The following is a 12,962-nucleotide window of genomic DNA, read 5'->3' as shown; positions in this document are numbered from 1 at the left end:
GGCAACCTTCCGATCTCTCTCTTGAATCCACGCGGAAGTGACTAAAACTGCAATTCAACTGCTAGAGACAGGCCGCAAAAGAGAGTCAATCCGATATACCCCCCATGTTAATATGCCCAACTTTACAGCAGAAAAAAATATGTTTACAGCCTGGTACAAAAAGTGTTTTTTATCTAAGTAGCAAATTTTGTCCTTCATGACAACTGTGAGGGGGGATGACATTTTTTATAACTCATCCGTTTAAATTATATTAAGCTTTAAAGTTCTGCATAATTAAGGGTGTGGTCACTTGAGTGACAGGTGGATTGCCGCTGCCGTCACTACTAGCCGTTTGTTTGTTGTTTGTTAGCCGTCACGTCACCTCAGCTAATCCCGCCTCTTTGCCCATTTTAGTTTATCCGAGAATGATGCGCTGCCAAGATGGCGGCGGCCGGCTCCACCTCAAAAATACTCTTCAGAAACCTACAGGTGACGTCATGGACACTACATCCATATTTTTTTTACGGTACATACGCTACAGCGCAGTGTTGTCCGGGGACCTTCTTGCTGCTCAATGTTAGTCCATTCTTTACATAAAGCTATGGTTCATAAGACTGGGAATTTAGTGCATGAGTTTAATTTTTTATGGTTATTTTTTGAGCTCCAATTCATTTTAATTGTTTGGAAAAGATGAGCATGAACATTCATCTCTTTTTGTGCTCCACAGAAGAAAGAAAGCCATATGGGTTTGGAATGACATAACAAAATCAACAGTCCATTTTGTTTTAATTTCTTCCAGATATTATTTTATTTTTAGACCATATCACTCTGGATTACCTCAGGCTGTGGTGAACATGCTATTAATGTCATCCACTGACGAGTCATCAACATAATTCCTCACATAGGCTACGGATGAAAAGACTCCAGACTAATTCTGCCATCCTCCCACTGCCAGCATGGCTAATGCCTTTCAAAATCTTAACATGGGCTTTAAAAAACCAAGCTAAACCTTTGATTTCCAGGTATGCACTCTCAAGTTCTCAAAACAGTTTATTAGTTACTTGCTAGTAACACACCTGGAGCTTCTGACCGTGAATATTTGATTTTAACTTAAATTTTCGTTAAGTGCAGCAAATGATCAAATCAGTAGCTTTCTTTGAGCTAGTGTGTGTGTGGCCCTCAACCTTTCAAGAAAAAACACCACTTTTGTCTGAACGCCCTTATCATTTACACTCAAATAATGAGCTAGGTGTCTTCTTTCTCTCAGCGTTTAATGAAAAAGCCCTAACAAACAAAGGCATTTTAAACCTCATTGTGAATTAATGACGGGCACAAGCTAAACACATAAGACATAGTTCGAAAAGGGCTTCGTTTCAAAGGGTGTGCCAAAGAACCAGCCATTTTATACAAGAATCAAGGCCAAAAACCACAGCCACCACTTTAACTATATTAAGGGATTGAGTGAAATTAAACAGCATTGCACCGTTTGAACTGTTGGTTTAAGCACAATGTGTTAATGTTGTAATAAAAATGACCTGTAGTAGCATTTCAATAAACATTCTCAGAACATTGCATTACAACACCCTGGCGACCACCTACAACACCCAAGCATCGTGTCAGAGGGTAAAGGAAATGTGAGTTTGTCTGAATGAGGCATACTAATATTTATATATAGCTAGCTATACTCATATAATATATAGCATCATTGAGCTGGATTTAAAGTACCAGTGAAATAATAACCACTTCATAAATAAACCCACATAAAAGTGGGTTGCTTTCACTGAAAATACCAGAGAGGGCGAAACACACATATGAATAATTCACCTCATATCCAAAAGTAAACTCTCAAGTTTAAGGTCAGTAATGATTTGTAATGCTTTTGAAAGAAGCATTCAGTGTCACATGACCCTTCAGAAATCATCCTAATATTCTGATTTGCTGCTCGAGAAACATTTCTTATTATTATCAATGTTGAAAACAGTTGCGCTGCTTAGCCTAATATTTTTGTGGAAACCATTACACTTTTTTCTAAAAAAAATTTACAAATAGAAAGTTGAAACAAACAGCATTTATTAAAAATCATGTTTTGTAATAATGATAAAGTTTTTATTGTCACTTTTGATCAATTCAGTGTGCCATTGCGGAATAAAACTATTAATAAAAAATATAACTGACAACTTTTCCTATAAATGTTGCTCATTGCCATTTCATGTTCGCCATACTGCATATTATAAATCTATAGAATCATATTGCAGGTAAAATAACTTTGCAAATAACTTTTTTAAGCAATGATGCAAGCACCATTTTATATTGATATTCACCAGTTTCTACGAATCCAGTCAATAAATTCACTTCATCAAGAAAGCTTTTACAAACTGCATATCTACAAAAAAAAGCCATGCGCAAGAAATAAATGAACTCCTTCAATAACAGTGGCACAGAGACATACTGTTTCATGTGAGACTACAACAATGAACCAGAACCACTGTTATTAGTCCTTTCCCAGCCATTAGCCACCAACTGGAACCTACAAGCCATCTTGAACAAAACTGAATAGAGATCACTTCTGATATCTTTGAAGTTTTAATATGACGGAGCGGAGTCGGCCCCTTATACGATGAGAAACCAATGAGTACAGATGAAAGCAGCCCCCTCTATATCCATAATTAGAAGCCACAACACAAAGGAAAGGCAGAACAAGCACCAGGCCTGATGAGCAGCCAGCAAAGTGGAGGACGCAATTTGTGCAAGTCCTCTCTGTAATCAGGGGTCACTCAATGTGGAGGAGCCTTCTTCCCAGATCATACTGAAATACAGAAAATTACAGTTCAGAGGGGACGACTGTAACCATGGCAATTTAACATCTCTGCTGCTGCTGAACGCTTCAGTCCTCGACTGTGATTCCAGCCAGGGGATTAACTTCCACATTTGGATTGCTGACTGTGGATTTTGCATGCAGGAGTTTGCATACAGAAATGCAAAGCTCTTTAGGGAAACATGGAAAAAATATATAAAAAAATATCATTCCCTCTAATACAGATGGAGGAACTTTCTTAAAGCCTTGCAAAAGAAAAAAAATCTGCTTTTGTAATTTGTGGTAACTGTGTTACGTCCATATTGATAAAACAGAATGTGGTTTCTTCAGGGAAAGTGAAACGTGCCATGCTTTTACATTTTCATCAAAAATAGAATTTTGATACGGCTATTCAGAAATATCTAAGCACTTTTGGCCTCAAACAGTAAGAATTTCTAAATGTCAAACCAAGTAATACTAGAGCTTTCTAAACATTTTCCATGATTTTAAACAGTAAATTTATTGTTTTAGCATTTAAAATAATGTTATTTATTTAAAACTGGGGGGGGGGGGGAATTGTAATTCACTTTAATGTTAATACCAGATTTAACATGCTTTTTTTTTTACATACTCATGTGGAAGACTTTGTGATTCCTGATATTAGTAAAACAACTTTATACTATACGGTATGTACAGGCATATCCACATTTTTATTCCAAAAACTGGCTCAGAAGGTTACATAACTACAGTATGTGGGACTTATCATCTGTAATGATAATCATGCATTATGTTCGGGGACTCACGTGCCCCGAAATTGTGAGATGTCAAGGAAAACATTCCACAACTTAAATTAATTAGATATTACATATTACATATAATTTGGTAGTAAAACATAAAGGGCCCTATTTAAACGATCTGAAACACAAGTATCAAACGGGAAACGCAAGTAACTTTGTGGGCGGTTCTCTTGCGCTGTTGCACTCTTGCACCCGACGCAAATCTAAAATGGGTTGGTCTGAAGTAGCTTCATAATTCATATGTGTGGTTTGGGCGTAACGTGCAATAAGCCAATCAGAGCGTCCTCTCACATTCCCTTTAAGAGCAGACGCGCTTGTTCCATGGCGGATTGCTATTATAACGGCGGATTTGCCAGGCACACGCAACTTACGTGATGGTAAAGGTGATTTCGCAGTCTTCAGAATTTTGTATGTAATTATGTATGGTTTGAAAAAATGGGAACTGCTGCGTCTGTGTAGATGAGAGAAGCAAAGTGTATGCGCGTTGTGCACACGCTACATTATTGCCAAGCATGCGCCCATCTGAATAACGCACCACTGACTTTAGACTAGGTTTTTCTGAGATCCGCCCACAAAGTTACTTTCGCGTTTGATACTTGCGTTTCAGATTGTTAAAAAAGGGCCCTAGGCAAGGATCTGAGGAAAACTAAGGGCTTCAATACACAAGTGAACCTAAGAACAGGGAACAGGTGTGAACGAATTAGAAACCAAATTAACTAGTGGCAGGAAAATGAGAACAAAGGAAACAGGAACTAGAACTAAACCAAACCAAAACACAATGAAACAAACATACATGTGACACCACCAAACCCAAACAATTATACTCCCAACACTACCTATGTTTGGATACGTACCATGATGATATGGATTTCAATTTTAAGTACCTTGGAGACTTATGTAAATATCATGGTACTGTATACCATTTTACTAACATGGTATTACCATAACTGTTCCATGGTGTTAATAGGCTTCAATTTTTAAAACATACCTAAGGAATTTTTGAAACATAAAGCAGTTCACAATTTAAGAATATTGATATGTTGTATTAAGCATTATGGCACTTCTGCAATTTGCTAAGCTAAAATGAAACTTTAAAAATGAAAAGTTTTTTTTTTGTTTGTGCATAACCATGCAAGGGGTTGTGTGGCTATTAAAAATGTAAAACTGATTATACTTCTACACATTGAACTTGAGAATACAAATACACATACATTATGGTGTACATTATATTCTGTTCCTGTACTGGCACATTCTAATTACTGTATGATTCAGCTGTAATAACACACTTTTGCCAATTCAATACAACGTACATCTTTTGCCAATTCAATACAACGTAGGCTGTCTGAACACATATTTTTCTGAACAATTACTGCCGATAGGCATGACTAATGAGCAGTACTCAACAATAGTTACAGTACAGTGCAATATAAAGTGACCACACTTGTTAGTACTGTGGGACCCATGACAGTGGTAGACCATCTATTTCCGGCTAAAGCCAGTGTGTCTAAATGCAGAATTGGTATCTGAACCGGCTCATCTTAGCAGGACACAGCCGGCCCACATTAGTAGTCATCTACACCCTCCCATACCTGTCCTGCCACAAAAACTCTGTCCAGACCTACTGAGACTAAAGTCTCGTATGTAACACTCATCAAATTTCCTTCAAACTTGCCTGTTCTCAAGCAGTCAAACAACACAAAATGCCATGTGGGCCTAATGTGGTGTTAAAAATGGCAATATCTTAATTGTCCTCCAAAAACGTCCATTACACAGCTTTGAAAAATGTTCTGTATGTTCTAGTTTAAATCTGCTCCTAAAAATACAGAGGTGTTGATACTAATAACCTTTTATTAGCAGCATATTTTGCTAATCCTCTATAAACAGACTTTCACTGCTATACGTATCCCATTAGCCCACGCTGCAGTGGCAGCAATAAATCCATCATGTGATAATGATATAACATGCAGTACACAACTTTGCTATGATTTACAAAAACATTAGCGTTTGGATGTGTTCCTGCTGCAAATGTAATAACCACAATTGATTAGGGCATTTAAAAATGTTTTTCCGATAATGTCACAAGTCCAATTTAACACGTGTGTGATATACAACAAGCTTAAATAATTGAGAAGCACATGCATGACATAGAATTGAACGTCACCTCTAGCACTAGCCAAAGCTGGTCCCCGTTCCTGGCATCCTTCTTGTAGAACATTCCAAAGAACTTGACGACATTGGGATGGTCTGAGAGAGCTTTCAGGATGTTATACTCGGCTTCAATTTCCTCATCAATATCCTGAAATAAACAGATGATTTGAATTGACTGACACTCTTTGCTGTTTTAAAGTACGGGCGAGCAATTGTAAATGTTTCTTAAATGGGTTGCTATATTTCTAAATGTAATATTCTAATTTATTGTAAGAAAAACAGGAATACTCTTTTGGTATACCATGACAGTGAGTAAATAATGACAGAATTCCATTGACAGAATTTCATTTTTGGTTTAACTTTTCTTTTAAGAACAAAAGATAAAAACACAGAGCAATGGCTCAAACGTCTATTTTCATTTTTGAGTGAACAAAGACTTTTCTTTAACTATTCAATGTTTATTGAAAATCAAATGGAGGCTCTGATGCAATTTTTTTAAATGATTATAGTCATTTTATCTATTGAATTTAGCGAAGCCAGAAAGACCATAAAATGTCAGCATTAACAAAGCCCCACAGCAGTGAACTACACACGAGGCATAGACTGAAATAATATTTGTTGGCTTCCACGTCCTTCAAGGTTTTTGGACCAACATCGGAAAATTACTGTTTACTGATTGAGCCTGAGGAAAAACAACCTCTGAATGTAGAATTTTAATGGATATGGTTCACGGGTCTTTTCTGTGATGCCTTTTGGCTTCAAAAATGTTCCATACATCTATTACTACACATGATTACAGCATTTCCTGCGGTTGGAAAGCAGTGAAAATAAATATTTGTGAATATCTGAGGTACAATGGCTATGGCAGCTGCAGTCTATTAAATTAAGCCAAGATTTATTTGATCTAGATGGGTAATTTTAAATATACTGGCAGCCAAAGGTCCATTGAAATACTTCCAAGCCTCCTTTCAGGACTGTGAAAGGGTGAATTGGAGAAAGGTAAATGAACACAAATTGCACATCTTCTGAAAAGCCATCTCATCATGATTAGTCTGGGTATATGCTGTTAGAGGTCCTTTTATTTGCCCAATCCCTAAAAGAAAGAGTGTCTGGCTGGAGAAATAACGAGCAGGACAGAGACACAGAGAGCCTTTTGCCATTATCTGCAGGATATAGATGTTCTGTTCTTATATGACAGTGGCGAGTGGAACTGCCTGCAGGCCTCTCTTAAGGCATAAACACTCTCACAGGTACAAACAAATGTGCAAATGCATGCATAGAGATGCAGACAGATGTGAACTGATTGAACCAGAAGGGTCCAAAATTACCCTGCCCTTAATAACCCTGCCCTTCTGTGCAAATCTGACCTTGAATTTTCTCTCTGTTTAAAAATGGTGACTTTATTATATGACTCTGTCTCTCTTTATGACCTAAAAACACACACCACATACAGGTTTTATCAGTAGGGTTTTACTCACATGGATTGGATCCAATATTTTGACGGCGGCTTTGCTGCCATTGACTCTGTTAAGCACTTTATAAACTTTCCCATAAGTCCCTTTACCAATAGTCTCAATGATCTCCCAGGTATCAGATGGATCTGGAAAGCTGTCAAAGACGATGGATTTCCCTGAGCGAGGAAACATCTTCCCGAACGATCTCCTGAGGAGAAAGAGCACATATTGAGTCTTGAGCCAAATGTTTTTTTGCAGTTATAGACGGCCCACTCACTGTTTTCCCATTTGACTTATATATAACACAGAAGTTGATTTATCACTTGTAACGCCTGTACAGGTAAGATAAGATGAGTAAAAGAACCCCTGCATGAAAAATACATGTATGTATGGGCTTAGTTAGTCTTAGGACAGCTAGGGATATTTCTGTTTGACAGTAAAGTTACTCCAGGATTATCAAAAATCCATATAGAGTAGTAACATGTCCTACTTAACAAAATTTAACACCCTTTATCATGTCTGACTTAACATATTCCTCTGACTTTTGCAAAAGCTGTTGGCTTTTTGCCTGTTATTGAGGATGGAAAACTTGTTTGGGATGAAAATGTTTTGGATCAATTTACGTCTCAAGTTTTTTTATATATATATATAAGAATTTGTGAATCCCTTTTCAAAAAACAATGTCTGAGAAAAAAGTAGGAAGATCTGATCAAAGGTTGAAAGATCTGAGGGTGCAGTGAGCAAATTTACCATGGGGCCAGATGTTATGTTCCTTCAAAGCCATCATTATGTTGAGGTACTGTAAGTCAACAAAAACTGTCTGTCCTCCTCAGAAACTATGACTTGGTGAAATAAATTATTACATTTTATTTGACACAATGCAAAAACTTTTGACAGAAACCCAGTTGTAGAGTTATGCATGTTCTGAAGAAAACATTAGTCGTTTTGCCTGAGCAAAGCACTATGCTAGAGTATTCTGTGTAGTTGCCAGGGTGTTGCTATGCTGTGACTGAGGTTTTCTGGGTGTTTGCTAGGTAGTTGATCACTGGCCTAAATCAAAAGAGCTCACCTCCATTCTGGTCTCTAGATATGACTCAGAGGTCCTTCGTTCAATGCAAATTTTGATATTTTATTCTTCCAGCAAAGTTTAGTTCTATCCCTAATTAAACACGCATAAACCAGCTAATCAAGATCTTTAGGATAACTAGAGACTGCCAGGCAGGCGTGTTGAAGCTAAACTCTGCAGGAAAGTGGTCTCCAAGAGCAGGTTTGGACTAGCCTGGTTCTACCAGACTCTCATACATTTCATTTGTACATTGAGTCTGGCCTCTCTCCATTGACAAGCGTTAACCTCCTTGTAGGCGGGTACTCTGTTGAAGTTTAAAACTATTGGATCTGCCCAGAGTCACTCGGGATCTGCCATAACCAATCGCTAACGTTTGGTCATGAGGTATGTCATGCGCCTGAACCGGCCATAAACACGTATCCGAATGATCAGAGGATTGTGTTTAGAATAAGATCTGTCAACGAGAGCTGCAGGTTTTGTTCTTCGAATTTAAGAATTCACGGAACAATTACAAATTCTAAATGTATATTTGACACTAAGGACAGTGATAATGTATTCAGTCAACTGTCGAAACTGGGTCTAATCATTAACAATATGCCGCCCGCTGCGCTCGGTTTGGATCTGCCGCAAATGCTGTGTAGTGATCAATGATCGCTCGCATCTTTCTCCGCTGCCATTACTGAACTACAACTCAAACTAATGCACGACATCAACGTCATCGTTCTCAGCCACTCCCTTTGTTCGCTGATTGGACCGGTGAAATTTTGATTTCAGAAAACCAAAGAATACACCACAATCCCAGACCTAGTACTGAAGGAAAATGAAAATTGAGCGGAAGTACATAGGAGGGCGGAGCCAGGCTAGGTTTGGACACCCCTGACCAGGTTGGATATCGAGAACCGGTTCCATTTTAGAATATGCTTATAGGGCAGCGAGGCAACAAGTCAGCTGCCTAAGTTTTCGGACCAAGAAAACACATGTGTAACAGTATATTGGAAAGTAACAGCAACCTAATATTTCTGCAACCGTCTTTATAATAGCGTCAATCAAACAAAAAAAGACAAAGAGAAAATTAAATCACTGTTTTTGACTGAATAACTTTTGTAACTAAATATGTAATGTATATTTTATTAATAAAGTGCAGTGTTATTTTACATTTGATTAAAGTTTCTGCATCTGAATACCTGAAAATCTTAAAACACTTTATTTCACTCGTATCTTTGTTCAGGTGTATTTATATGTGCAATTGCTCATTTTATATTTGTTCTTTTTCAATTACTGAGTGTTTACTTGTCTTTAATAATGCTTGACATTTATATTACGGTAGTTAGGCTAGTTGTTTTTGATATGGTATTTTTAAACCATAGGGAAAAGTTCCTTTTGTACGTGTTCTTTACCCTGTTGATTTTTGTTCATGGTATCGGCTACAATGAAATGCTTTGCAATAAGACTTAGAATAAATGTGCATGATATCTACATTTTATTACGTTTTTACTTTATTGGAATCGAAATTAGGAATCAATAAGAATCAGAATCGATAAGCATAATCGTAATTGTAATCATTAAAATGCAAATAATACCCAACCCTAACCAAGAGCAAATCTTATGTCTGATCACTCAAAAAAGTAATGGAATATCTACATTTAAATAAACTAGTCTGCTGAGTTACCTTGAAATGGGAGGAATTGTTTATAATAGAGGTCTTCACCCTGCTCATGAAGACCCACTGTCCTGCAAAGTTTATTTCCAACCTGCTTCAGCACATTGATTAGCTTGATTAGAGGATATTGGAGCTACACTCTGCAGGACAGTAGGTCCTCAGGGGTAGGGTTGAAGACATCTGTGTTATAACTGTCAGGGTTTGAAGTTAACTTTTTTACTCACCAGCCAACATGGCTACTACATTTTTAAGTTACCAGCCATTCAGAACTTCTACTAGCCAAAACAAATATAATTTATTATTAAATATAATTCTGAATCATTGTATTGCTTTCAGCTTAATGACATTCAATCACTGTTTGCGGATTCCATTCAAATCAAATAAAATGGAAATAAAAACAAAATCTGTGACTATAATTACCATGACTTTACCTGCACGTAGCAAAAGACGATTGGGTGCCATGCCAGTAATATCAGGCATAAATACTTTAGAAAATGTAGTTTAAAGGAAAAACAAAACATTATGTCTACACAAAAGCTAAGCAAACTTGCCATTCTGTAAGTACTGTTAGTAATCCTGATCTTATTATACTGTCTGTCTAACAGATTCACCATTTGTGACCCTACCGGGTGAAAGTTCAACCAGCTCTTTCTCTACTCTAACCGCAATTAAACCTACTTTCAAGATGAAAACAGCAAAGGTCAACATGTCACTTACATTCTTTTCTTAAATGGTCGATGAACATGTTGTTTAATAAGTCCATATTGACTCTGTTGAGGCAGTCGTGCCGTGTGAACACTTGTGGAGGAGTTAACCACAGCTAAAGCTAATCTCAGCAAGCCATGCCTGGCACCAGAAACAATGCTAAGCAGCAGAAGATATGTTGGGATTAAGAGGAATTAGTTGACTACGCCATGAGCCTTTCCTCATTTAGATTCTCATTGATAAAGGTGCCAAAGCTAGTTAGAACAACTACGAATATAACGCCAGGGGGACTACCTCTCTAACCCAAAGAAAGTAACTATACAGAGTATCTTAGGAAGCATCCTTATCCTTTTAAGGATTGTACACCAAAGAAAGCTTTTTCATGCTGTCTTTAGTATTTACATAACCCAGTACTTTTGCCATTTACAGTACAAATTAATGCCACATTACTTTTTAAAGCAAAAAAGACACACATCCATTTTCGTTAGAATGAAAGATTATGTATGGTGGAAGATTATTTAAAAATGTAACATTATTTGGAACATTTATTTCCATTAAAAAAACATTTTTCACATGGTGGAAGGACAAGTAAATAATCTCCTTCCATTTTCTGAATTTTACACAAATTGTAGTGCTGGCTGTATATTTTTTCTATTATTTGCTGAATCATTATATCCAGTCAATCATTACCAGAGTTAATGTGTTAAGAAAATGATCAAACAGAAATATACGCTTATTAACCACTACAAACCAACGCTTGGTCCCAAATTAATTAGATCCCTACTGAGGGACATTTTAATCTAGGCTAAATCTGCAATCCTATTACCTACTCCTGCAACATTTGTCTGTTGGCAGTGGTTCCTTTTGCTCAATTTCAAGTCCATTCATATTTTGCACCATTTGTAGAAAGTGTCAATTAAGTTCATATGTTTCAGTATATACTATGCAGTCAAAGAGAGCATTTTGGTCAGCCTGCTTTCGGTAAAAAAACAGTAATACCAACAAGTTTAAAAAACAACCAAACCTGTTATAAAAAGTAATTTGAGCATGATAGGATATTATCAGTCATTACTTATGCCAAGTGATTAGCCTTCTAAACAGTGAGGCCACGTAGCATGTAACTGAACACATGAACAGCACAATGTATAGTAGCCGAGGAACTTCCAGACATGTTTAATAATGTATTGAGCTTCTATATGTTACAAAACTCCATGACACAGAGACACAGGAGAAACCAAAAGATAAGACTAGCCCACCTTAGCGCTCACAAATTACAAGACATTGGGTGTGAGTATGTAACATGACCTCCCCTACCTGAGGTACTTAGGGGTTATTAGATGCATTAGCGTATGCATTTTTAAATGGCCCTGCAAAGGCAAGCATCACTATTGCTGCTCAAACAGGGTTTGAGGCATTAATGATAATGGACTCTTTTCATGTGGGCCATTAAGCAAACACCAAGCAACCACACAGAACACCATAACAACCACCACAATCTGGCAACCTCCCAGAACACCTTTGTTCTCGACTCTTGCCCTAAAGGTCCACATTCTTGCAAACCTTGATCATACTCACCTGCCAATATCTTTAGGTGTGTTCACACCATGTCGTAATTATTGAAATTACACAATTTAAACTGGTAAACTCGTAATTACAGCCTGTAAGTTTTCTGAGAGCTCCTACTTGTACCACCAGACCACTGTAGATACATTTAGGCGTTGATAGTGGACCCATAGTGTCCGAGGACGTGAACAGCTCTGAATATAACGTCACATGTTGTCATCTCGAGACTACGATAATTATCACATGGAGTGAACGCAGCATTTTTAGGAATCCTGAACACCTTGATTAGCTTGTTCAGATGTGTTTGATTAGGGTTGGAGCTAAACTTTGCAGGAAAGTGGACCTCGAGTGCCAGAGTTGAGAACCCCCACACTAACCTTTTGGCAGCAAGACTCACCTTGAAGCAATCAAAAGTGAAGTATTTTACTAAATCAAAGCAAAATTTTGCTAGACACTAGAAAGAGAGCTGGTACCATTTTATTTGCACATGCTGCCTGCACTGGTTTATCATCTGGTTAACTAAAGCATTTATGCAAATCAGGTAAAGTGAAAATGCAAAAATTGTGTACTACAACACATCTGTATTTACCTGGTTATAACGATCATCTACATGATTTGCTGAATTATTTCAGCCATCACAACAGAATGTATTCTTTTATTAATACAATTATTTTTACCACAGCGATAATAGCAAAAGGCAAATAGCAATGATCTTGGTGAATATGGTACGATCCATAATGAGGCTAATTTGCATAGAAAGGAAGTGGTTTACCATCGGAAGAATGACAATGACTTC

At 37.3% G+C, this 12,962-nt stretch overlaps 1 protein-coding gene across 5 annotated transcripts in view; it reads right to left on the bottom strand.

Moving 5' to 3' along the window:
• The window catches only part of myo3a (myosin IIIA), a 114,409-nt gene that overhangs the window by 75,581 nt on the left and 25,866 nt on the right, over nt 1-12,962 (bottom strand). For 3 of the 5 annotated variants that reach the window (XM_079601219.1, XM_079601220.1, XM_079601222.1), the window contains exons 1-3: nt 10,616-10,743; nt 7,197-7,380; nt 5,732-5,866 (exon numbers count right to left, since the gene is read on the bottom strand). In XM_079601219.1, coding sequence (XP_079457345.1) covers nt 5,732-5,866; nt 7,197-7,380; nt 10,616-10,617 — 321 coding nt within the window. In that variant the 5' untranslated portion in view covers nt 10,618-10,743. Of the gene's footprint in view, nt 1-5,731; nt 5,867-7,196; nt 7,381-10,615; nt 10,747-12,962 lie in introns of those variants that run through there. The other 2 variants (XM_079601221.1, XM_079601218.1) reach the window with 2 other exon arrangements.

Source organism: Phoxinus phoxinus (assembly GCF_949152265.1).
Source record: "Phoxinus phoxinus genome assembly, chromosome: 24".
Taxonomy (NCBI): domain Eukaryota; kingdom Metazoa; phylum Chordata; class Actinopteri; order Cypriniformes; family Leuciscidae; genus Phoxinus; species Phoxinus phoxinus.
The sequence above is the reverse complement of the archived record's forward strand: the minus strand, read 5'-3'. Positions and strand labels throughout refer to the sequence as shown.